Source organism: Haemaphysalis longicornis, unplaced genomic scaffold, assembly GCF_048455015.1.
Source record: "Haemaphysalis longicornis isolate Haplotype H1 unplaced genomic scaffold, Haemaphysalis longicornis Haplotype H1 scaffold_9, whole genome shotgun sequence".
In the NCBI taxonomy this organism is placed as follows: Eukaryota; Metazoa; Arthropoda; class Arachnida; order Ixodida; family Ixodidae; genus Haemaphysalis; species Haemaphysalis longicornis.
Genome location: NW_027526460.1, coordinates 378,887 through 405,135, shown reverse-complemented (window position 1 = coordinate 405,135; position 26,249 = coordinate 378,887). Strand labels below are relative to the sequence as shown.

General features: G+C 49.8%; 1 protein-coding gene across 1 annotated transcript; it reads right to left on the bottom strand.

Moving 5' to 3' along the window:
- Positions 1–1,248: 1,248 nt before the first annotated feature.
- Positions 1,249–21,273, bottom strand: LOC144152454 (uncharacterized). The gene is made up of 4 exons (XM_077683719.1): positions 21,151–21,273; positions 3,367–3,846; positions 2,389–2,503; positions 1,249–1,393 (listed from the first exon to the last, which is right to left on the bottom strand). Coding segments are annotated over exons 1-4 (720 nt in total). The 3' UTR covers positions 1,249–1,391.
- Positions 21,274–26,249: the final 4,976 nt, after the last annotated feature.

The window sequence follows — 26,249 nt, the reverse complement described above, 5'->3', positions numbered from 1 at the left end:
CTCGAAATCGGAAAAAAATTGTTTTCACTGATTTTTAAACAAAGTTATGGTGATAATGATTCGCTAGAAAGAAAACGGTATATGCAACAATTATATTATCTCAAAGCTGCAGTTATTTCGGCAACTATTCCGCAGATAAAGAGTGCTTCATTTGGTAAGGCCGCAAAACCTTTTCACTGCGTTAAAATAATGCGGAATTGCGAGCAAGAATACGTGTATTAAATAAGTACTGTTTTTGTGCCTGCAGCTGCCACGACGCACATATCTTGCTGCTTAAAATGCGCGCTTGAATTGGTTTTTGTACCGAAATTTGTTTTTGAGCTGCCAATTTGGCTCCCTGGCCCCATCAAGCTGTAGCTTTCTTGCCAGGGAGACCATCGACATTGTATTATGTTGAGAGAAAAAATAAATTCGAATTTGAAATTTGAAAAAAAAAAAAAAAGCTCAGTGTACCGAAAGGCCCCGAAACCGAAATTCCCTATACTGAAAAGACAGGAGCCGGTAAAGGGCCTTGGTAATTTGCTCTTAACCACTGAGATAATTTCCCATGCCCGTGACGCAAACGTATTTTTGTATGAGAGCAACATGCATATACTTAAAAAAAAACACTAGCATATGGCTCGGAAATTGGTGCTTAGAGCGAATGAACACGCTCCTTGTAGGGAAAACGAAGAGTTAACGGAACTATAGTCTTGAACCTTAACAAACAAAAGTGCCCCAAAGTGAGGCCCATACAGAGACTAGATCACTTGACTGGCCTTAGCCGCGTCAAAAGATACAAGTCAGAATGTTTAATATTGGACCTCTTGACTCGTTGTACCCTTTGGCTCGCCTTGCTGCGTCAAAAGATCCAATACGAGTCAAACGATCGAATGAGTCAAAATGCCCACAGTGAGTCAAAAGATCCAACGAGTCAAAAGATCCACCGCATCAAAAGATTCAATATTGGACCTTTTGACTTGTTGGATCTTTTCTTTAGATCTCTTGACTCGGAATCCATACAGAGGTCCTCGGTGAGTCAAGAGGTCCAACGAGTCAAGAGATCCAATATTGGACCTTTTGACGCGTTGGATCTTGACTCGTTGGACCTCTTGACTCGGAATCCACATTACGCTGCCAGCACTGTGCTATTTGGGGGCCCTGTTTTGCAGTAATGGTCAAGGAAAATGCAGTGCCCTCGATTGACGTAGCGTATTGGAGAACCGCGTGCAGGAAGTAATGTGCAGACAGTTTTTATTCAGCTGCCGACACCCGTGGGGTTCACCGAGAGCTATCACAGTGCCGGTTCAGTGGTTGTCTGCGCGGGTCCAACGTAGCCGCCGTGCTTCGGCGCAAAGCGGCCTGAGGGCGTCCTCTTCCAGCAGGGGGGAGCCGGTGCGGAGAGCGGGAAATCCTGCAAAGTACGGACAGGATCGGTTAGCAATTTTCAGAACACTGCTTGAATAACTACGGATTTCTTTCTTAACATACGCGCTGTCTTTAGTAGCTGCTTACGCACCAGCTTCTAACAAACATGATCATTTCAAGCCATAGTCCGGTGAGCTGTGCTTTCATGCCGGATAATGCGCGGCGCTGTGTCGGGATGGAAGGACGGAGGATCTCCACTGTGTTCGAGCGGAGGAATTTAGTGGCAGACAGGTATATGTTCGCGAAAGTTCTATGGAAAGAACAAGAAATGTATTACAAATAATGTCTGCTAAAAAAGAGGGGAAATCGAGTCTGATGAGGTTCGATTCATTGGCTACCATGTTGCCGGGATCAATTATTGCCCGGAAAGTGCCACCAAAATCATTAAGTCGACACACCATTTCGTAGACTTTTCAGCACACAGTAATAAAAACGGCTGAACTAATTGCAATTTCTGGACGCATTAGTTTCACTTGCGCACTCAATCGCCCAGCAAGACAAAACACACACTGGTGCCGTATCGTTTTCCAATGGCGGTGCTGCGCCCTGCCTGTACCCTCCTCCTCCCCTTGGAACGAACGGACGCTTTCACAGCGCGCATGAGGCGCTGGCTTGACCTTGGCTGAGCTTGAAGGTCGCATTAATCGGTTTAATCGACTGTGGGGCTTCACGTGCCGAAGCTACACTTGAGCTACGAGAGCGCCGCGTAGTGGAGGGCTCCGGATTAGTATGGGTCACCTGGAGATCTTTGACGTGCGCCGAAAACTCAACATTCGTCAGTAGAGCAGCCACCGCGGCAGGGAATGTAACGCGCAACGTCCTCGGGCTCAGCAGCACAGCCTGGCCACCCGGTGGTCAGCGAGCCACCGCGGCGGGTTTAAAAGGTGGCGGAACGAACCGTTTTCTGCGTTTGTACCCGAAGCAATGGAACTTTCGCTATATCATGTAAAAGGCACAGGCAAGAAAACGGCGGCAACGCACATCTTCCGTAGTAGCCCGCCGGGAAACCAACGGCCGCCCCAATCGGAGCTGCCCTGATGGCGGCAGCAGGTCCGTACGCCACACGAGCTGCGGCTAGGGTCCGCGGGTCGAGCACCTATCCCGGGAACATTGGCCGAAGAAACACGATGAAAAAAGGTGATTAGGAAACACTGTCATCATCATCGAGAACAACAAGAAAGTCGTGAGAGGTCGGACGACTTGAACCGCACTCTGAATTGCTCCTCTCACCAGACCCTGTCAGGCCAGCCGCATCAATTCCTCTTTTCTGCCCCATCTTATCTTTCTTCCCAGTGATAAAACAGCCTCCCTTTGACACCCCTTGGCAGGCTTACGACTCTCGTTCATCTGCTGCTCGTCCTTCCAGTCAGAATTAGAGATTTCCCCCGTGCATGACTCTTGGTCTCCCGTTGAAAGCATTGATTGAAAACATTGAAAGCCGGTTGATGTCCGCGCACTTAGGACACAAGAAGTAGAGAATCCACTTGGGAGAAGGAGGCAGAACTTTTTAATGAGCAATAAATTCGCGGCGGTCCCTTATTTCATGTGTTGTCCTGGCTCGACTGACCCTCTCGACCAGCAGAAGTGTATCTTGAGGCCCAGGAGACGGGGAAAGGGCTGGAATGTCTGGGTTACTGTCGCACTCCCGCACAATGTGCTTGAAAATGCCTGGTTGATTACAGAGTTTACATTAGGCTTGGAGGAGCCCAATGTAAGCTCTCCCACATGAATGAGCGAGCCTCCACACCACGTGGCTGATTTCAGATAACAGCTGAATACCGGCAACCCCGGGCCAGCGCATCACGCGTCCCGGACTGTGGGCCGAATACGGACCAGAATTCTTGCCCACATCACATTTACGAGTGGTGGAGACAACGAGCGCCTCGAGAGGCGGAGAACTGGCAAACCGTGCAGTCGACCCCGGACGCACAAAGCGGCGGCGGCCTGTGCCGTTCCTACCTTGTCCACCGGAGTGCCGTACACAACTGGAGGACTGGCTGCGGGCGCCGCGTACTCCTCCGGCCCGTGCACCGTCCTGGTGGAGTACGATGTCGAGACGGCTGCGGGTCGGCCAGCCACCGCGGGTGCAGGGCTAGTGTAACCGGGCGAAAGTGCAGGGCCGACGTAGCGAGAGCCAGCAGGCGCAGAGGGTGGGCCGCTGTAATGGCTCATTCCGGCGGGCGCAGGTGCGGGGTCGGCGTACCGAGCGGGACCGAGGTGAACAGCCGGCGCTGGCCCAGAGGCCGGGGGGCCTCTGTAACGGGCAGCTACGGGCGCGGAGCTCGCGTGACCGACCGCGGGAGCCGCTGCGTAGGCGGCCGGCGCTGCATAGGCAACTGGCACTGGATACGTGGGCGCAGCGTAGCCCACGGTGGGGGCGCCGACGATTCCGGCCTGCGTCGTCGTCCACGTGGCAGCGAGAAAAAACACTGCGCCCACCTGCACCAAAGCGTACACACGTGCACACGTCGCTTGAACACGTGTCCACTCAGGCCAGGGGCGTAGCCAGGCTGCCAGAACCCCCCCACCTGAAGTTTTCTGGGCAGCGCATTCCCCTCTCCGAATTTGGGCCTTTTCCCTCCACGCTTTTCGCACTCAGCATTGGTATATTAATCACTTAAACCTGGATTTGACGAACCTCTATGCAACGAATTCCTGGATTTAACAACGTTTTTCAATTCTCTGTTTCCACCCCAACTGAAGCCCATATGTTTGCGACCTCTATGTAACAAAGGCGTCGCGGTAACAAACCTTGATTTAATCACAGTCACTGTTTTTCGCACTTTTACTGAAAACTTGGACGGAGAAATGCACTAATTTACCGAATACTAGCACTAGTACTTTAAGCTACAAAAACGTCTGGAATTGTTAAAATCGGTACGACGTGATGATGATGTGATGATGATTATGATGATGAACGGAGCGGCTAGGGCCATTAAACCCACTTTAGGTCTTGCTTGCGTATACATGATACCAGGTGGCAAGACTAACTACACCACTTTTTTCACCCTGCGTTTCCACGTGTGAGTGCGCTGTCAGTTGGAGGCGTAAGTTTAGAGGAGGTGCTAGGCCTGCCTGTCAGCGTGCAGACTCGTGTTTCCACTGTCAGTTCGTGGGTGATGAGTTCCGCTGCCAGAAAACGAAAAGTTTTTGCTTCTTAAGACATGCTCGGAATTTTAGATGCCGCCCGGCCGGTACAGTATTCCAGCGAACCCACCCTCTCTTCGGCCAATCTCCCTCACACCTGTTCTATGCAAACTCATCGAACGATAGTGCACTACCTGGAGTATGTCGAACCCTATCTTCACCCTGCGCAAGCTGGTTTCCGCCCGAATCTCGGCACTACCGGCAGCCTATGGCAGCTGCGACGCATCATTAATGGCTCAAGCTGTTCGAGCTGCCAGACTCGGCGTTCACGCTCTCATGCCGCTTGCGCGAGAGCGGGCTGCTTCTTCCGACGCCATGTTTTAGCCACAGCCAGCGGCTGGACTCTGACTCGCTTCCTGGACGAATAACCTGGACTGGACTCTGACTCGCTATTTGGACGAATAAACTTCTTATCTTATCTCAATAAACAGCATCGAGACTTGACACTGGAAGGCCTCCAAGCACTGGGAACTGCCATCGTCGAGGTGCAGTGCAAGGGTACGACCCAGAGATTACCATTGGTGATTAAGAAGACACCTGGATGCAGCCTGTTAGGCCGCAACTGGTTCGAGCCGCTAGGTATCAGCATCCATGGTACGTATTAACCTCTTAGCCTGTGACAGCAGCATCAAGGCCATTCTGGAAAGGTTTGGTTCTGTTTTCGATGAAAACATGAACAAATACAAAGGGCCATTGGTTAAGCTGGATCTCAAGGACTCGGTATCACCGAAGTTCCTCCGTGCTCGTCCTAGGCCGTTTGCACTTAAAGAGCGTGTCGAGGAAAAAATCGATCGGCTAACCAGGCAAGGCATCATCGAACCAATACAACACTCGGAATGGGCCACTCCCGTTGTCATCATTCTGAAGAAGGACGGGAGCATTCGTCTGTGTGGCGACTATCGAAGCACCGTCAAAGAGGCGTCGACAAATCTTCGTATCCGCTACCCACCGTCAGTGAGATTGTCGCAAAGCTCGAAGGCGGGAAGTTGTTCTCGACATTGGACCAGACCCAAGCCTACCAGCAGCTCAAGGTCACGGATGAAACAGCCGTCATCTTGACGATTAATACGCCCAAGGAGCTGTACCGTGTCAAGAGGTTGCCTTTTGGCGTCTCGGCTGCTCCTGCCATTTTCCAGAGATGTATGGCCACTACCCGGGCTGGAATTAAAGGCAGTTGCGCATACCTGGATGACATCATAGTTTCGGGTTCGACGCAAGAGGAGCACAATAAGCGTCTGGGTTTAGTCCTTGCAAGGCTACAGGCTCAGGGACTACGAGCCAAAATGTCGAAGTGCCGTTTCGGGCTCCCGGAGGTTGTCTACCTCGGACACAGGATTGATGCCAAGGGGATTTCAGCGACGGACGAGAAGATTAGGGCGATTAAGGAGTTGCCGGAACCTACGTCAAAGGCTACACTGCAGTCGTTTCTTGGCATGATTTCCTTTTATGACCGCTTCCTGGAGCATCGCGCCACCATTGCCAACGATCTCTACCGGTTGCTCGCCAAGCATGTACCATGGAGATGGGAAGCCAAGCATGCCGCAACTTTCAAACGGCTCAAACAGATTGTGCTGTAGAAACCTGTGCTGGCTCATTACGACCCATCAAAACCGTTGATCCTCTCCTGCGACGCCTCACCGTATGGCGTTGGCACGGTCCTTGCCCAGAAAGACATTCAAGGCCGCCGGGAAGCCCCATTGCTTTTGCGTCCAGAACTCTAGGCTCAGTCGAGAGGAACTATTCGCAACTGGACAGAGAAGGTCTTGCTGTCGTTTTTGGCGCCATTCACTTCCATCAGTACCTGGCAGGCCATCACATGATCATTTACACGGACCACCAGCCTCTGTTTGGGCTTCTGAGCCCCGGGAAACCGATACCGGCGGTTGTGTCTCCGCGCATGAAGCGCTGGTGCGTGAAGCTAGCTGCGTATGACTGAGTTGGCGTACCGACCTGCCAAGTCGTATCAAAATGCTGATGGTCTTAGTCCGCTTCCGCTATCGTCCATGGATGATGAACCATGGCCTCCCGCTGACGTGCTCATGACAGAAGCACTTCCGAATCCCCCACTATCTGTTCGAAGGATAGCCTCGTTGACGGAGGAAGACCCGGCGCTTCGTCAAGTCTACAATGCGGTCCAAAAGGATAGGATTCGCCAACTAACGGCGGACACCTTCCAAGCTTTTCGTAAAAAGGACACCGAGCTGTCAACACTGCGTGTTTGCCTGCTTTGGGGGTCATGAGTTGTGATACCAACGATGGTTCGACCTGAAGTTTTGAAACTTATCCATGCCGGGCACATAGGTGTAGTCGCGATGAAGGCGGTCGCACGCATTTACGTTTGGTGGCCTGCTACAGACCGAGAAATCGAGTGAACGGCAGCTGAATGTGTTCAGTGTCAACAGTCCCGGAGGGACGAAGCCAGAGTTCCTTTGCCTACTTGGCAACACCCATCGCGCCCTTGGCAGACGCTACATTTGGACTTTGCTGGACCGCTCGAAGGGCTAATTTTCTTGATCATCGTCGACACATACACCAAATGGTTGGAAGTGCGTTGCATCCCAAACGCTACTTCGTCAATGGTCATCCTGGAGCTGCGTCGACTGTTTGCGACTTTGGGAATTCAGGAGAAGCTCGTCACCACCAGCGGTACTGCGTTCGTTGCAGCCGAAATGACAACCTTTTGTCAGAGGGACGGAATTAAGAAAATTACAGGTGCTCCATACCACCCGACAACTACCGCCCAAGCTGAACGCACGGTATATGAAGTTAAGCTGGCTCGGGCGACAGAGAAAGGTACGGACATCAGCCTGCGCTTGGCAAGATTTATGTTTAAACAGCACTAACTATTAGCTCCTTAACAGGGAAAAGCCCAGCACAACTAATGTTAAATCGGGAATTCCGGATAAATCTACAGTTGATAGTGCCGACAAGCTCAACCGTCATACAGAACAGTCCGACATTTTGAAAAAGGAATGGTAGCGCAACCGCAAGTTTTCATAGGAAACTTCGGAAATGGGCCTCGATAGATTCCTGCGTGCTACTCGAGAGGAAAGGACTCCGCTCCTGGTTAGTCCAGACGTCTGCTGGACAGGTTCGCAGACGTCTCAACCATTTACGCGTAATGCGTACCGAGCACCCAAATCAGCCGTCGTCTTAGCCGATGCCGTTCGCCTAGATACATCGGGTCTGGAGATAACTCGCTCTAGAGAAAAGCTAGCGCCAAATGCGGTTGTCGACGCGGAAGAAGGAACCTTGAACGAGAGACGGGATGATGAAGACAGCACACCCGCTGGGAGCCCTTCCGAAGAAAAGCTAGCGCCGCCGCGGCGCCCACTACGGTTGTAGACGCGGAAGAAGGCGCAGCAGCATGTCCTCGGTCAGCATGTCAACGGCGCACAAATCCACCGACAAATCGTTTTGCATTAATTGTTTTGTGTATATCTTTTTGCAACATGTAGAGTCTCGAACTAGCAGGGGGGCAGAGTGCTACATATATCGCTATGTGCCGGGCTCGGCGGTACGCGCTCACGGAGCCCGGGGTTCACGTCCCTGAAGTGAGCGCGGGCTGCTTGTTCCGACGCCATGTTTTAGCCGCAGCCAGCGGCTGGACTCGATGAAATAAGAAAATGAAAACGAAATGATGTTAGCGCGCAGGCTACCCTTCTTTTCCTTTATTGCCGGCGGCGTATAACACCCCCCGAAAAATATTTCTGGCTACGTTACTGACTCAGGCGGGGCTCTGATCAGCGCGTGCTAACGGTGGAACTAAGAGCTCGGTGATTTTTACCTACACCTGCGTCTCCAGGTGACACCATGACCTTCTGCGCCGATGGGACACCAACCCTGCGCATGTCACCTCTTAGCGTTTGTGTCAGTTGGATTGTGCGCATTTGAAGCAACATAAACTCCAATGAAATTTTTATGGGGCGCGCGCAAACTCGCACACACACCAAACGAAATTCGAGAAATGCAAGACACACTCGAACAAACGTTGCGTTTGATGATGCCACCCGGCCTCGAAGGCATCCCAGCGGAATTAAGACTCCCGTAACCTGCAGAAATGGCTTAGAAGAACGACAAACTGGGCGAGTTGGCACTGGTTCTTAGTGAAAAACTGCGCAGAAACACACACAACAGAAGAAGAAGAAGAAGAAGAAAAAAGAAGAAGAAGAAGAAGAAGAAGAAGAAGAAGAAGAAGAAGAAGAAGAAGAAGAACAACAACAACAACAACAACAACAACAACAACAACAACAACGTAGGACCAGGCGCAGAGCTTAATGTAAGAGCCGCATGATGCTTAAATACACACACGTAATAGGGCTCTTAATAGACCGTATAATAGAACGAACAACGAGATCCCAGCGTTTCGCTGGCACAAAACAATACTGGCACGGGCGTTGACGTACACATTCGAGAGTAACCACAAAGAGACCATCGCACCTCTGCAACTCCGATTCAGTAACGAGCAGAAACTTTCTGGCACGTGAGGAAACTACCTTGGAAGAATACTGCAAAATGCTTCTATAGCCCTCTAGCGCATGGCCGAATAGACTCCTGGCAACAGAAATCGTTAAAACGACTAAGCGCCGATTTCCGATTTAACGGCACTCTGTGAATCCGTTGGTGAAATTTTTACGAGAAGTTTACTTTAGTTCCGTTTTGAATGAGTAATTAAGGGCATAAATTTTGAAGTAATTGTTAGACTTAGTAATTGTTAGTAATAATTGTTAGTAATTGTTAGGATGTCACGCACACGCACCGTCGTTAATCCCCTTCTCAGTTGAAAGTGGTTGAAATGACCCTTTCTGTTTTATAAGGGAAGGCCAACGACCCCGCTCGTCATTTCACTGGAAGATGACAGCGACGTGTCATCGAGCGGTCCGGAAGGACGCATCACTCGTGCGGACACTTGTCCGGACACCGCTCCCCGAGGGAGGAGAGTGTACATTGCCAGTTTTTCCTGCTGTCTACTCGCCCGCGGTTAGTGGCAACCAGGCATGCGTCATATTCTGTGATAAAATTTGTGTTTTCCAACGTTTCGCGAGCATGTAGTTACTGCATTCGAGAGTACTTTCCAAGCGGCCTGTGGAGTTGATAATAAAAATAGCAAAGGCTGAACAATGCATATGATGGCAGATTACACAGCGAAGCTGTCTCGGTTTCCCTGGAATGCACACATGGCCGAAATAAAAAAAAATGAGCCCGTATCTGCTTCTCTCGTTGCAAATGTCGACGACAGGTGATCGCCGATTGGCGCCCCTACGAAGTAAATGTCTTTTCTCTTTCCCGCTCACCTCTCATGCTGTTACTCTGCCGTATTGCTCCTTTCAAGATAAACACGCCAGAGGTTTTAACATGCTATACCCAATTTAAATTTACCGCGTTCCACTGCTCAGAGGCCCGGTGCCTCTATGCTAGCACTGCCGTACGGCGGAGACACGCGTGAATAGAGGGACCGTACTCCAACGTTTATAAACCACGTTGCACTACTCCACGTGCGTTCCAAGCAGAACGTGGAACCTATCTAGTGGAACATTTCGTTACTGTTGCCGTTTGATTTCTTCAAAGTGCCGTCAGGAGCTATATCAGCGCGGGCAACTGCAGGCGACGGAGTTAATTTTTTTTTGTAGTCTTTCATTTGCTATAGCAAAAACCAAGCATCCATGAATTTTTTAATAAAAGAACACTGCAAATATCACTTATTTATTGATTTCATGTCTTATGTTTGCGTAATGTCTCGTACTTGTTCAACAATGTTGACAAGTATGAACATTTCCACAGGACTTATAGACGTTTATATTTGGCTGTGAGTATACAATACTATGGCGCAGCTTCTGCTTCACTTTGGCCGAGTGGCTGTATCGAGTCACAGGCAGATGCATCACGCACGTGCGCAAAACGTTGACGTTCTCTTCCTGCAAGAATGTAATTTCCACTCGCCGCGCGATGTGTTGGCTTTTCGCGAGCGGTTTTCGGTAGAGGCGTTTTTTACATTGACTGATCGGGCAGCTTCGGCTGCAGGAGTTGTTTACGCCGCAAGGCTTACTGCACGCTCGACTTTGACGGGCGCGTGCTTGCAGTGGATTGTCTGCTCCTCGATCGTCGTGTGCGAGCCGTGGTTGTTTATGCACCGGCGCGACACTCCGATTCATCAGCGCTTTCCACATCTCCAGATGCATTCATGTTGGAGCCCTACCCAACCTTTTTAGCCATCATCGTCATAATCACCATCAGCCTATCTACGCCCACTGCAGGGCAAAGGCCTCTCTCATGGATCTCCAATTATCCCGGTCCTGTGCTAACTGCGACCAATTTAACCCCGCAAACTTCTTAGACGCAAACTTCTTATCCCCGCAAACTTCTTAAACTTCATAAACTCTTAAAATTATTACTCCTTTTTAGTGGGGGACTCTAACTGTGTTCTCGATACCCAGCGAGATGTGTGCGGCCTTGGACAGGGTAAACCTTATGTCGGCGAGCGGGCACTACCGGATCTTGTAAGCCAGTTCCAACTCCGCGTCGCGTGTGTGCAGCTGCAGGGTGAAAGGTTTGTCGCCACGTGCGAGAGGGGACGGTCGGGCAGCCGGTTGGATAAGTTCTACTTCCAACCGGAGCACAGCCACTATGTTGAGCGCTGTGACGTTCTCTCTTCTCCTGCGGGCACTCCGCGTATCTCTGATCACAAGCCAGTCTTAGCGACTCTAAACCTCGGCGACTGTATGCCACGTCACCAGATGTGGCGGATGGACGAGAGTTTTCTGAGAGATGAGGTCAGTGTAGCCGAGTTAAGGCATGCGCTGCGTCCACTGCGTAGCGACTCGACGAACCCACTACCCTGGGATGAGTTAAAGTCCTGCTGGCGCGAGGAGTTAGTCCGGGAGGGGGGAGCGCGTAAAGGCCACATTGCGAGCGCGTTCAACGATAGATACACTGTGGAGGCTTTGGGTTGTCAAAAGGGGTGGCTCTTTAACCTTCACCATGCGTGACTACGCCAATTTAATGAGGGCGCGATATGAACACCTGTTACGGCAGTCCTCTCGCGCTGCTAGTCGTGCCCAGTTTTTAGGCCAGCCGGTTTCAGACCCATCCGTGTTACGGTACGTCAAAGCAGGCTCGCTTGGCGGACCATGGCCCGCCAAGCGAGCGCAAGCGAGCGCGATTGGCGCAAGTGGCAGACGTTATGTTGTCGGACGGCTCAAAAAGCGCTGACTGCAACGACAGTTGTGAGGCGTTCACGCCACATTTTTCTCGCCTCCCCACCTCAGAGAATACGTTGCGCGATCAATTCTTTGCGGAACGCCCAGCGACTTTTTGAAAGGCGCTGCCCAGGTACCTAATGACATGGGGAGCAGGCTGTGTGCGCCGATTTCGACAGAGGAGCTCTATGCGTCAGACGCCTAAACGGCGCTTCAGCGCCGGCCCTGACAGCATCCCTGCAAGGTTCTACAAGACCTTTTTTCCGTTGTTGGGGGCGCGCTTCTCGCCATGGTGAACGGCTTTCTTCATAGAGAGCGGCCGGAATCCTTTCGCGACAGTCGTGTCGTCCTGATAGCGAAGCCGGGAGGAAGTCCTTCGGACCCAAATGCGTACCGGCCAATCACGCTCCTCAACACTAATTACAAGAGCCCGCCGAATGAGCCACGTACTCTCGCACATCCTAAGCAGTGCGCAAACGTGCAGCGTGCCAAGCCGGTCGATTTTTTTTATCCTTAGCCGGGCCCGCGACCTATTTGACTTCACGTCGAGAACCGGCATTCGCGATCGTATCAGTCGATCAGGTGAAAGCTTTCGATAGAGCGGAGCACCTGTACATGCTCGCTGTCTTAGGTGTATACGGTTTCCCGTAAGAGTATTTATTTATCTTACCTTCGGCTAGCTTACTCGCACGTGACCGCCCGGCTACTTGTTAATGGCCGCCTCAGTGATCGCTTCATAGTGCGCTCGCGGGATCAGGCAGGATTGTCCCTGGTCCCCCTCGCTCTTTTTCCTATGCCTGGACGCCCTTCTGCGTCGCGTGGCAGCGTGCCCTTCCATCCGCGGCTTCCCGCTTCCCGGTCAAGGCCAGATTAAGGTATCTGCATATGCGGACGCAGCGTCCCTTTTTCCCCGGGATGAGGACAGCTACCGAGCGTTTATACGGCTATTTTCGGAGTATGGTGAGCTGTCTGGATCCTGGCTGAACAAGGGCAAAAGCAGAGCGCTACGATTAGGGTCGCTTGCCAGTGACCTTGCTGGAGAGGTAGAGTGGGAGAGGAAAGTCCGAGTGGGTCTTGCGTGTCTCTGGAGGAGTGGCTCGTGAGACGTGGGAGGCTCTGTTCGACGCGGCTGACAAGCGCACAGGCATAGCGTCAACTTTCGGGCTGTCTCTCTCTGAGAGGAGCTGTATCATTAAGCCGTGCGTTTCAGCGGCGCTCTTTTGTGTGGCGAGGGTGGCTCGCGGCCATCTCGTGACATAACCGGTGGTCGGCTGGACACAAAATTAGGGTCCTTTTTCTGGGCTGGCTAGACCGAGTCAGTTGCGCGCGCTCTTCTGCGTCTGCCCGCAGCATGGGGGGGGGGGGGGGGGGGGGGTTGCCGAGCCTGAACACAATTTCAAGTGTTCTAGCGTTGCGCGGTGTGTGGGAACTGGTAGATGATGATGAGTACCCGGGGCAGGCTCTGCTTCGCTACTTCTTGGATACTGCTCACTTATTGTTCATGATGAGCCCATTACCGGACCTACAGCGGCGCAGCCGCCGGCTTTCTATAGGTACGTTGTTAAAACACTTAGAGGCTTTCAGTCGGCCAACCCAGATTTGGATATTAGAGCCTCATCTGCGACGGATATATGCGAGAAATTGGCTATTGGGCAATTGGATGACCTGCAAAAATAGAAGTCTCGCGGGGCCCGCTGGCAACAGTTATCGTCAGCGGTGCTTCCTGCAGACGTTCGTGATTTCGGGCGGCCGCGTTGCTGTAGAGCACTGCCGACGTGTGACCGCCTTGCAGCATTTGGTGTGGTTCGCTCTGCCCGATGCCCGCAATGCGGACGAACTGAGACTCTAGAGCATGCTCTTTTTGAGTGTCGTGTGGCCACCACATTCAGGGTTTTACTCAGCAAAATGTTTGAGCTTATATAGCTGGGAGCCCACACGAAATCGAAAATGGCCACATCTTTCCGCGGGGGGAAAACATGGGGTGACGCGACGCATCTGGGCGGTGCTTGTTACGGTTGCGCCGACCATCGCGCTAGCAGACCTGTTAGTCTCCATTCAAATCATCGGTGGTCATCGGATGTCATCGAAGCGGCGGCGGTGGAGTGACTGAGCGGAGCGGTGCAGTTATCGCGTTTATATGTACCGCGCGTTAACGGTGAGGGGAATGAGAGAGAGTAGCGCATGCGCATGTGTTAACCGAGCGCTAACGCGCGCTGACGCACAGCTGGCATGGCGAGGGGAGCGAGCGCTAACGCAAGATGGCGCTGCGGTGAGAGCGGCGTTACCGCGCAGCTGGCGTGGCGAGGAGAATGGGGGAAAGGCGTGCAGATGGACGCCGGATGCATGCATGGAGGGACAAGGCGAGTTAAAGAGATGCGTCGCATCCAAAAATTCCTTCGCCAGCTTTCTGCTGTGTGTGGGTGCTTCTGTCGTTTGGAGCCAGAGAGGTGTAGCCGCCTTGCAGGCCCGACCGCAGCGTGCCATGTGCCTGCCCCCTGTGGTGGCGCGTTCGTAAAATGGCCATAGAGCACCTGCAGCATGAGCTGGTGGCGCTGAGGGAAGGATCCTTCCTCTTGCGTTGGTTGACTCGCTTCATCAAGGTCGCCAATAACGCTGTGCAATGGTGTATAGTGCCTTATTAACCCTTTCAGCCCTGATTTTTTAATTTAAAGAAAAACATTGTTTTCTGCGGATTTCCTGAAAATTTGGGGTCCCATAACCCCCAAACAAAAATTAAATCTGTAAGCTCAAGTAATTACAGATTTGTTAATAAGAAAATTAATTAGGACATGTGACAATTAAAATTTTTAAGTCTATCAGAAACATCGCTTTCGCACATTTTCCTAAACATTATGACTGCATGAACATACAAACAAAAAATCAGCTTCGTAATGTGCGTATTTATCGATTTACAAGGTTATGCATAAAACTCACACCGCCATTTTTTTCACCCTCAATGTCGTAATTTCTTCTTCACCGGAGCTTCTCCTTCTTCGTAGCGTGGAGATCGAATAAAATGAAACAACAGTGATATCTATCGCAATGGGCATAAATGAAGAACAATTCGTCCAAAAAACTAGCAGTTTTGGTTTCGTTCGCTATGGGCTAGAGGAACTTTTATGTGATGTCGTCAATTGACGCCACCAGTGCCAAAAGGGTTAATAAGGTGTAACACTTGCGTGTTGTCTAGGCCAGGGAGTCGTACGTTCAGAGGCCAAGGCGTAGTTTAGGCAACAGTAACGTTGGTTTAGGCAGCCTGGCTGAGCATGCCTCTACGTACGGACTTAGACATGCGTATAGAGTAGAACTGATGTGTGTGAAATGTTGTGGATTTTATGTTGACTCCCACGCGTGAAATCTGGCGTCTGGACCTTGTGCCGTGGACGTTATTGTAAAGAGCCTTCGGTGCGGTGGACCTTGTTTTTTCTAAACTTGTGTGATGTTCACTGCGTTTCCTGTGTAGCACATTGCATATATCCTGTGCCCTGTCGACCCGTGTAGTAGCTAACTACAGCGGTTCCTATTGCTGTAACTGGTTTTAATAAATTCTCTTTTCGACAGGCATACAGACAGACCAAAATTTATGCGCTTAAGTAGCCCAAGAAAGGCTATCGTCTTTAAAACTCTGAAACATTGACTGGTTATGTGGTGTAATGCGCCAGCGCTACACAGGCGATGAGGCGCGTTGTAGTGGTGGGCTGCGGATTAATTTTGACCACATTTAACGTTTAACGTGGTCTTATACGTGCGCCGAACTCTTAAACACACGAGCGTTTTTGCTGTCCGCCTCCACCAGAAAAGCGGCCACCACGGGCAGGAGTCAAACCCGCGTCCTTGTGCTCAGCAGCACAACGCCGCTAAGGCGGGTAACACTTCTTGTAGGTTGCCAACACAAAGGCGTGGACGGTGCGTGCGCCTGAGAGTTGTTCCGCTTCGCGTTGTCGAAGCGCTTCTCTGCCTTTGATTTACTTTGCTTCGCGGTCCGCCTCGACTCTTCCGAAAGGCTTCGTTCGATCTGTTACATATCGAAGACCTGTTACATATGGAAGATCTGTTACATATCTATTACATATCTGTCCATCCCTTCCTTTAACTTCAAATATATCACCAGATCACCCTATGGCAGAAATAATAATTGAAGAAGCCGGGATCAACGATCGGGCTGTCTTCCTGTCACCTCCGGAGTACCGCAAGGGAGTGTCTTGGGACCCCTGCTGTTCCTGCTGTATATAAATGTCATTGTAAGTGTAGTATGTTCATCTGTGCAAATTCGTCTGTTCGCAGACGATTGTGTTTTGTGTAATGAAATTACTTGCCCTGAAAATCAACATGACCTTAATGACAGTGTGTTTAATGTTTTCCAATGGTGCAATCGCTGGGGAATGGCTTTGAACTTAGATAAAACTGTATGTATGCGTATAAACTGGAAGAAAAATCCACTTCAGTATACTTATACACTAAATGAGTCACCTGTGGAGCAAGTTTCTGAATTCAAATATTTAGGAGTAACACTCACAAGTAATTTATCTTGGAATCAACATATTGACAATATTTCCGCTTCCGCCTTCTGTAAACTGCCTCTCTTATGACACAAATTAAAAAAACGCTCCTTCAGATGTCAAACTCATGGCCTACCAACCAATAATCCGACCAAAGTTAGAATATGCATGCGTAATATGGGACCCGTTCACACAGAAAAACGTCAATAAACTAGAAAGAATTCAAAGAAAAGCTGTAAAGTATATATACTCTAAGTTTCGTCACACTGATTCACCTTTTGATTTAATTAGAGCTAATGGCATTGCAGTCCTTGAGTCACGACGGAAGACATTTAGGCTTGATTTTCTTTCCCAACTTCTTCAGAGACAAACAGCACTAGACCCCACACAGTACCTGACACCCATATCGACAAGGCACACAAGACACCATCACCCCGGAACCCTAAGACCCTTATTTTGCACGGACAGATGCATTTAATTTTTCTTTTTTTCCACGAACAGTGGAAGAATGGAACTTTCTAAAAGACTCTGTTTAAAGATTCACTTTGGTTGTTTTGCTAACTGTGTATTGTTGGGTCTGTAAACCTGTACTTGTATGTTGAATTCTTTCCTTTTTCCTTTTACATTTCTACCTGACTTGAGTGTCTGATATGTACTTGCTACTTGTACCGCACCCACCTGCTTGGACCTGCGAAGGTCTGCAGTATGCTATAAATGAAAATGAAAATGAAATTAAACAAATTAAAAATTTCCTCGGCATCTGATCATTTGGGATTCAACAACAAACTACTTCAAAATATATCGTGCAGCATGTCTGTAATTTTAACAGCGCTTTTTTCGCAGTCATTATCTCATGGTTCAATTCCTGATGACTGGGGCATTGCTAAAGTAGTCCCATTTCTCAAATCAGGCGATCGCACATCACCGTTAAACTGCGTACCGGCCCATTTCGTTAACTAATACGATCTGTAAATAAATAGAACATATCCTACGTTCCCAAATCATCCGATACCTTGAATAACACAATTATTTACAAATTAACCACGTATGGGTTCTAGATAGTTGGTAATCCATGGTACGAATTTCAAGCGCGAAAATGCAGACAGGGGACTAACGGGACAACGACACGCGCTAACTTCCAACTGAAATTTTATTTACAAAACGGCATATATAAATGCAACGGTGCTAACAAAAACACATAAAGAAACCAGAGTATGTGCGCAGTGTGCAGACGCGCACACAGCCCTAATTCCCTATGACATGCGCGCACCCAGGAAGGCCAGCTCTTTCGCTGTCAAAGATGCGGAGGTCATGCTAACACAATCTTCGCCCCCACGATGCATCGCAGCCGCCTCCACAGTCTCCCGTGTGCGTTACACCAGCGTACATTCGTCAAACCGAGGCGAACACTAGCAATTCTGGCAAAGACTTTTACGGTTGCAAAAGTATTTCGATATTTTGACGATCTTTGTTATTAGTTGGCAGCGGCGAAGAGGCGTTTTCCCTGGATGTGGCACGAACGTCGGCGATTTTTGAAGATTGCCTTAATCCCCTGGAGATTACACACGAGGTCCCTAAGCAATTCAGGCCCACATTTTTGGACATGAGACTTCAGCTCCCAGGAAAACACGTCTGTTGGATGTTCGACCCCCGCAGCCGGAAGCCGCTACTGCTGTTCAGGTCTGCTCACACAAAACTGGTGAAACCAGCAAGTGCGTCGCCTTAGGTCGGCTGGTTCCCCCGCTAACGCGATCGTAGCGGTGGCTGACGCAATTCGCTCAAAGCAAAGACGGGCTGGCATCGGACACGGCGACCAAGATAACCAGGCGACCCACCAACCTAACAAGGTGGTGGTTGTTCCCTACTCGTGCGGAAATTCACACTATCTTAAAAAGATTGGGGGAAGGGTCGGAGTCAAAGTTGTGTTGTCCGCTCCAGAACAACTGTCACGGCTATGCACTGATACGTGTCCGGTTCCAAAAGAAAAGAAAAAGTGCGGGGTTAACCGCCAAAATCAGTACGTTGACTGCACTGCGGGAGTCGTGTATAAGCTCCCATTGTCGTGCCATAGGGCTTACATTGGGCAAACAGGGCGGTGCTTTAAACAGACCCTGCAACACTTTTTTCAACTCTTTTTGAAATCTTAAATGCTAGCAGAACGTAGTCACCCAACACACCCAGTACTTAGGTCGCAAAGTACCTCAGTCAAAAATTACCGCTATATGCCCACCAGATAGATAACTTGTAAACTCGCTCAAAGGATTTTTCTGTCTTTCCCAGTCTTGACGTTCTTCGACGGCTCGAATTACGTCACTAAGGCTATGTAGCGGCTCTCGGCCGGTTTTCCTTCAGTTGCAGCAATGAACGCTTTTCGATAGCAACTTAAAAAAAAGCCACAAAAACAAAGCAGAAATGGAAGACGTATCTGGTGCGACGAGCAAATCACGCAGTGCCGCTCCGTGCTGGCGATAACTATAGCTTTCGCAATGGTTCCAGACGAGAAGGAAAGAGTGAAGGCGCTTGTCGAAAGTGTTGCAGGGTCACTTTAGTCAACGCCTCCATGAACATGCCAATCGAGCGGGAAAAGGCGCAGATGGGAACCTAGCTAGTCAGAACCTAGCTAGTCAGTCAGATGGGAACCTAGCTAGTCAGGTGGGAACCATTGCCAGAATTGCAAGTGTTCCACGAAATGACAAAGTATTATCGGATGAACAGACGAGTAATGGCACCGCCGCACCCTGATCTTACAAGGGAGCAGGCAGCACTATTTAGACAGCTGCAGACGGGCTCGTTACTGACTCCGGTCATAATGAAGCACATGTGCTCAGAACAGTGTCCGGACGACACGTGTAAGGTGTGCCGCAGGGCTCGGGCCACTATGATCCACATCCCGTGGGATTGTGCAGCAAGACCAGCAGAAGCGGAAACAGAGAGCCGCGGCGCGGAGCAATAACAAGAAAGACCAACTCCTGGCCGTCCAGCAGATCCTGGAGGCCCTCGAAAGACAGCGACCGAGCGAAAGCTGCGAGGTCAGCCACCCCTCGGGGTAACGGCGACTAGACTGGGGGCGAGTAGCGGGGACGCTGACGAGTCGAGGGTGCAGACAGGACCGACGTTAGGCCGCGTCTAGGTATCCCGCCAACGGGGTGCCTATATACTGCAGGCGATTTAATAAAGTCTTTGTCATGTCATGTCATCTCAATGAGCGCCTCCGCGGCGGCTTCTGTCACTCACCCGCTGTTACATTTCCACGGTGCGATCATTCTCGCAAAGTTAAGCGTATCACTTGCCATTCATTTGCGTTCGCACAGTCATTCATTCCACGCAAAATAGTAGAATGGAATAACCTACCAGAGCACATCGCCACTGAAGCTAACATAACAAAATTTCAAGACTTGTTAAGATTGATTGTATGCTTTCGTCTTTCTTTTTCGTAGTTACGCGATTTTGTAGTTATGTGTTTGAGAAGTTCTTATTTCTTCTGTTTTTCTATATTTATAATTTGTGATTTTCTTAGGACCCAAATCACGTGTTGTTTGTTTGATGTATGCGAATGCTCCCCCTGTGTAATACCCTCCTACGGAGGGCATTTAGGGGTACCTGAATAAGTAAATTAAATAAATAAATATATATACACGCGTTCCTAATTTCGGTGCTCGTTCTTCCAGATGGAGCGCATCGAGGGGCTAACTTAGGGCATCGCAATGTGGAGTGCTCTGTTCGTATTCGCCGTCGCCCTGCGATGCTCCGCTGAGTGGTAGCGGGAGAATGCACACTGAGGGCGCGCTTCGTGCCTTTTTCGCGCCGTATGTGTGCATCAAAGGCGCAGACAAGAGTGGTATGCTGTAGTTCGGTTCCTGAGCGTTCAATGTATTGCACGGAAGAGGCAATAAACTTTCATTACTGTGCCGCAAAAGCGGCGACCCATCGGGAATCACTGAACGGCCGAAATGATGACAATGAACCTGGTTCGTAGAAAGCGCGATCTTTCCCGAGTATGACTTTCAACCTTGGATAAAAACAGAAATAATGACGAATCAGGAAAACCCGACCTCACGAATTGAGTGTACGACAGCAGTTTCAGTCACTTTCATTGGTAACATGACCCATAATTGCCATTTTGGGATGCCCTGAAACGGTAACTGTACATCATGGCCCGACAGTTTTTAGGAGCTGGCGAAATTATTATTTTCCTTTGCATTCGGGAGGTACCATATAACTTCTGAATTCTAAACAGCGCACAGATATAAATTCAAACGTTCAAACAGGTCTTTCACGTGCAGCTTTAGTTAAGTCAAATTTTAGTGACCTTGAAGGCAGGTTTGATGACTAACGGGTGCAGGGTCAGTTATTGAAGGCTTTCGGCGCAAGTGAAGTTGCGAATTACATTACTAACGCACGCAGTGCAATCAACATCTCATGTTTAGCTAGATTTTTCCAAAGTGACTAGCAGGGTTCCAGTGTGTAAACTAGGCTTCTTGGACCTTACAGTAAGCACAAATCTTATATTATGGCTGTGCTGTTGACCATCTGCGTTCCTTTTAAAATACAACAGGTGCCTAGAACAGCGAAATGTGTTCGCAATCTTGCGTAATGTCGCTGCGAAGACAGTTAAACAACATTCAATCACAAAGCCTCAAAGATGGCAAATTAAGTTGCCCTGTTACAGATGCAGTGGAGATCCCCTTCACTTTTCCCGTTGCGAAATAACGCAAACAGTTCCCAATAGCTGCACTGTGTTGTTCACTGAACCTCGCTTTTGTATTGGCATTCCATTCTTGGAATTGGCTAAAAAAGGCACAAATTGCGTGTGCTTTCTTTAAGTTCCCGCAAGCGTTACAAACGCAGCGCGAAGAGAACGCAAGTAACGCGGAAAGCCAAACATTGGCGATCAGTATTACTTGCAATTGGAAGTTTCCTGGGCGTGGTGTTCCGTAACGGTGAAAAAGGCAGCACTTCAACAAGCAAGCATCAGTATTTTGAAAACTTATCAGCACCCTTTTCGCCAGAGATTGCCCAGGCATTGTGGCTTGCCCTTTTCAAAATACTATTTAGAGCCAGAATTGTGAAAAAAATTTAAAAAAATACAGCGAGTCGTGCACGACGCACCTGCGCACACGCGGGAAAACAACGTACCGTACTTACCCGATTCTAACGCGCACTTTTTTTCCGGAAAAATAGGTCGAAAAATCGCATGCGCGTTGGAATGGGATACGAAACCGAAACTGCCGAAGCAGTGGAAATTTCGTCCCACCCATCGCCATCGCCATCTCATGACGGCGCCAAAGCTTTTAGCAACAATTTTTCGGACGCAGGAAGCAATAGACGCCTAGGCTTTTCTATCGGCGTTCGCACTAATCGTCAAATCGTTCCACTTGCGCGCTTGATAACAGCAATAGCAGCAGCGGCTCTCACGCGTTCAAAACGAGCGGTCGGCTGAAGCGTGCGCCTCTGGAGAAGCTCGCGGGATGGACGTGCGAGGCGTGTGCCACGATCCCATCGACCATGGTTGAACGTTCGTTCAGAAGTGTGGCATCGCGAACGCGCTTGACGGCACCGAGGACGAGATGTTGTGGTCAGCGGAGAGCGACGAGGAGTGAGATGAGTGAGATTACTTCGAGAAATAAATCGCCCGTTTCTCTCGCATTCGTGTTTCTTGTTCACAAAGTTCCGTGCACGTTACAATCGGAGGGGCAAGTGTTTCCAATTTTTTTTTTCCGAGCAAAGTCGGGTGCGCGTTAGAATCGGGTAATTACGGTATATGCTGTAGAAAATTACGTGGTCTTTACTTCTTTAAACTTGGGTTCTCCTTTTAACCTTACTATATTAGGCATTCAGTTATGCTGAGAAAGACACGTTCCTGGGCGAGGTGATTCGTGTCGGGATTTAAAAACGAGATACTTAAAATGAGACACAAAATGCAACAGGACAGAGGCAAACTAACAACTCCTTAGTTTTACTGAGTGAATCGCCTAAAATACTCTAGCATATCTACAAAAATATTCTTTAAATTATATGTAGAAATCAGCAAGAATGTCTCACAGTATCCAAAAATGGTATTCATTTTCGAAAAGGGACGGATAGAATTCCTGGGCTCTTTGCATGTGTAAAATAAGTTCCCTTTAGTGCATGGGCGATACTGCAGTTAAACCTGGATATAATGAAGTTGACGAGAATTCATAATGTTTCGTTACATGCAGACTTTCGTTACATGCAGGTTCTCGCGTGAATGGAAGGAGAAACGAAAGACATCAGCGACGGCGAACTCACCACTCGAGGATTTATGTCACGGCGAAAACCTGCGTGATTTGCGCCTGCAACTTCCCCACGAGCTGAGGCGCTCCAGAGAAGCAAAGTCGCTTAGCCACGTAATCGTAAACGTAACTTGAAGATCACCTTTGACACTTTTCGGTGCCTTAACCCGTTTCAAGGACCAAACTTGTGCTGAAAATGGCGCCTTTTCGCGATCTCGGTGCTATTTTCCGCACTCGAAATTGTTGAGAGTGCGCTAGCTTGGACACTGTTCTTTCTCGCTGGCGGAGTACGTCATTTGAAATTGCGAGTTTGTCTTGAAAAGACATAACTTTTCGTTTTGTGGCAGCAGAACTAAGTTCGCTAAATTTGTGCATTTCTCTAGCCAATTTTTCAGAAAAAGGGCAAAAAAGAACGGCTCATCAGCGTAGCGAATTCGCTGCATCCAGTTTAACCGTCGTGACGCCTTCGTTACACAGAGGTCGCGAACACATCGGTTTCAATGCGGCTGGCAGTGGGGAATTTATTACAAGCTTCGTTAAATCCGGGAACTCGTTACGTCGAGGTTCATTACATCAGGGTTTACATGTAGTGCCCGGTTCGTGTGCAGAAAAATTAGTTTTGTTTGTTCCTTCATTCTAAACGGAGACAGCGCAATTTCACAAGAAGAGACAGCGCAAATCACAATGGTGGGGCAAATGCACGGGGATGCACGAGTCTTGTCTCTTTCGCGTTTCATGTAAACTTTTGTCCTATAAATAACCACCAAGCCACCTTCAACAAAGCAACCTTGGACGTTCCCAAAATGGCAGACGACTGCACTCATCGGTAAGAAAAGTGCAAACTGTCGAAACAATATTTTTAACCCGTTTCACGCTCGAGCTGTAACCACGGCGACGATGTTTCGTGGAACTAAACTGTCATCCCACGACGGTCGCTGGTTATTGCGTCCCCAGATTAAATCCGCAAGCATCGCTCACTGCCAGACAAGTGCCCATATTCGGGGTATTCTTTTTTTAATCGTGTACAGCCCGCGTCCTGCGCCGTGAAAACGTGAACGAGCAGCCAACGCGAGAGCGGCACTCAGGCCGGCGGGCTAGAGCGGCGGCGTGCGCACGCTGTGGCCCGGATGCAGAGAACCAGAACACTGCCCGGCCGTGCCACACTAAGAGCGCTTCGTCTCTCCTCCGCGATTTCTGTTCGTACACATTTCCCTGCCCGCACTGGCAACGCGCGCTGGGCGTTAATACTGCAGGGCCCACAAAGGTAACCAGCAGCTTCGCTGCAATGAGTGGCACGTGCGCTTACAACTCTGCCCTTGTTCCAGCGCATGTGAATGTGGGAAGGAGGAGACGGCGATAGGTCGCAGTCCGTCTAGCGCGGGGCTGCAGGAGCGAAGATCGAGCCAGAGCACACAATGGAGAGGTGGCCAGTGCATGTAGACATACCCGTCGTTAGCACGCACTACTTACAACCAACATGCCGCAGCTTCGAGCTCCTCTGCGGGGACCTGCTTGAGAGTGACGCAAGCGCCTGCTGCGATGACGGCTCGAGGAAGGCAAGCGTGTCTCCCGCGGCCTCTTCTGCTGCGCGTCACCTCTCAACACGCACCGTTTTATACGACGCGGGCCGAAAACGAGGTGCGGGTTGCGGGCGTGCACTTTGGACACAAGAAGAAAATGTCGACAAAACGAGGTATCAGATCACTTTGCGCCCTGCAAGGACAAGAGCAATGCATGCACGGCCCCCCGAGAAATGCACTCCCCCCTTTTTTTTCTTCTGTTCTCCTTTTCCACATAAGTGATACTTTGCATCTTGGTCTCTTTTCGTTTGTCGCCAGCCGCCGCGACACCCGGCCACGACCTGTGCGGCGGCACGAACACGCGGCTCCGTCAGTGAAGAGCGATCTCGGGCAGCGACGGCTGTCGCTTTCAGTCGGCGCCAGCAGTCCCGTCGTTTGTTTTTTATATGAGCTTTTGTACATGAATTCCCGTATGTAGTTTTCTATTCTGCCACATCATATTCAATTGTACGTAGAAGCCTGACTTTTCATTTATGTGCCTAAATTGGTGTTGTTAGTTTCTGTTCCTACTTGTCGTGCAGGGCCACTGTCGTGAGTTCCAGGGGTGGCGAGGCTTGTCAAGTGGTCTTTAGGACTGCTTTTTTCTTGCCGCCCTCAGTTTTTTGTTACCCTGTAGCAGAAGAGTGGAATAAAGTACGATTGATTGATTTAAGTCGCCCTGCTGCGCATCCATGGAGCCGCTCCTTTGGCGGTCTCGCTCGTTGTTCGCCTCACCTTTTCGCGGAGGGGCCATGGAGACAAAATGCATGTTTGGTTCATAAAAAAGAGCTGCTTTGTCCCAAGCACAATAAGGACAACTTTGGCGCAAACTTCAAACAAACAGTGGAGACATTAAGGAAAACATGTGGAGACTCCCGAGCCACTTTTCGGCTGTAGGGCTCCTGCCCTGGAGTGACGATGATCATGGTTAGCTGCTTCCCCTTTGTAACGGGCTGGCGTTGCACAGGGACCTCAGTCGTAACGCCACGGTACAATCACCCCGCCAAACAAAAAAAAAACGTTATGAAATTTTTGTGATAGTCCTAGTGCTAGTAGTGACTTCTTTGACCGCATGGCTTCCCAGATTGTTCTCTGCTCTTTTCCCACCAACATTCTAACCTTCTTTTACTAACCTCTACTGCTGTCCAATTCACTTTTCCGTTAAAGCCAAGGGCTTCCAAAAGCTGGATGTCTCCCTCACCGAGTACTGGACGGATTTTGGCGACATGCAGTGCGCCCTCGCGTCCAACGCCTCTGGGTAGTACAAAAGCAGACGACCCCCGCCACCCTCGATGTGTTTTCAATTAGTTTGTTGTACTTAATTTAATCGCGTTGTGGTGCGTTTAAATGACTGCATACCGCACAAAATATCCCTTAATGTAGTTGTAGAGGTTAAACAAAATATTATCAGCTACAACAAGACGATTTATCGGCCTTCATTTGAGCGAGCTGTCGCGATCGTCGCGACGTGGGACAGTATCGCCAGGTCGGGTGGTCTAACTTCCTGACAATAATTATCGTTCTTTATCCTAGCGTACGGTCGAGAAAGTAACAGTTCTCAAGTAGCATAAAAACAGAACGCTGCTCATAATATAGCCTGAGATAACTGTAAATGGCTGCTTCAGCGGGAGCATGTATATACGCGGACGCGAGAAGCGAAGCAGACTCAGCTGGCACAGCTGGCCTGTCGCCGCCTTGAAAACGAGTGGAAATTTTGTTTTCTATTTTCACAAACTAAATGATTCTTGCTTAACATTTTACGCCGCACGATTTACGAACGGCAGGGTACATGAATACTAACAGGTAGGAGAGGCAATTGCGTCAAATAAACAAATTAGGCGCAATTAAAGGACGCAAAGCAAGCACCAAATCGCACGCCCACTGCCTGCAGAGATGTGTACTTCTACAGTTACATAACACAGCAGCATACACGGTGCGTGGCCCAAATATTTGCATACGATCGTCACTGACTGTGTTGATTACTGCAGGGGTCGGCAACCCCCGGCCCGCGGGCCGGGTGTGGCCCGAGGGGCTGTATTATGCGGCCCCCAGCCCGTCGTTAGAACGCCCCCCCCCCCCCCCCTCCCCCCTCCCCCTGTCATTAACAATCTGAACGCCGACACTCCAGTTTTGATCTCAAATGAGGTTAGACGGCGAGACAAGGACAGAGAATCGATCGCTTCCAGT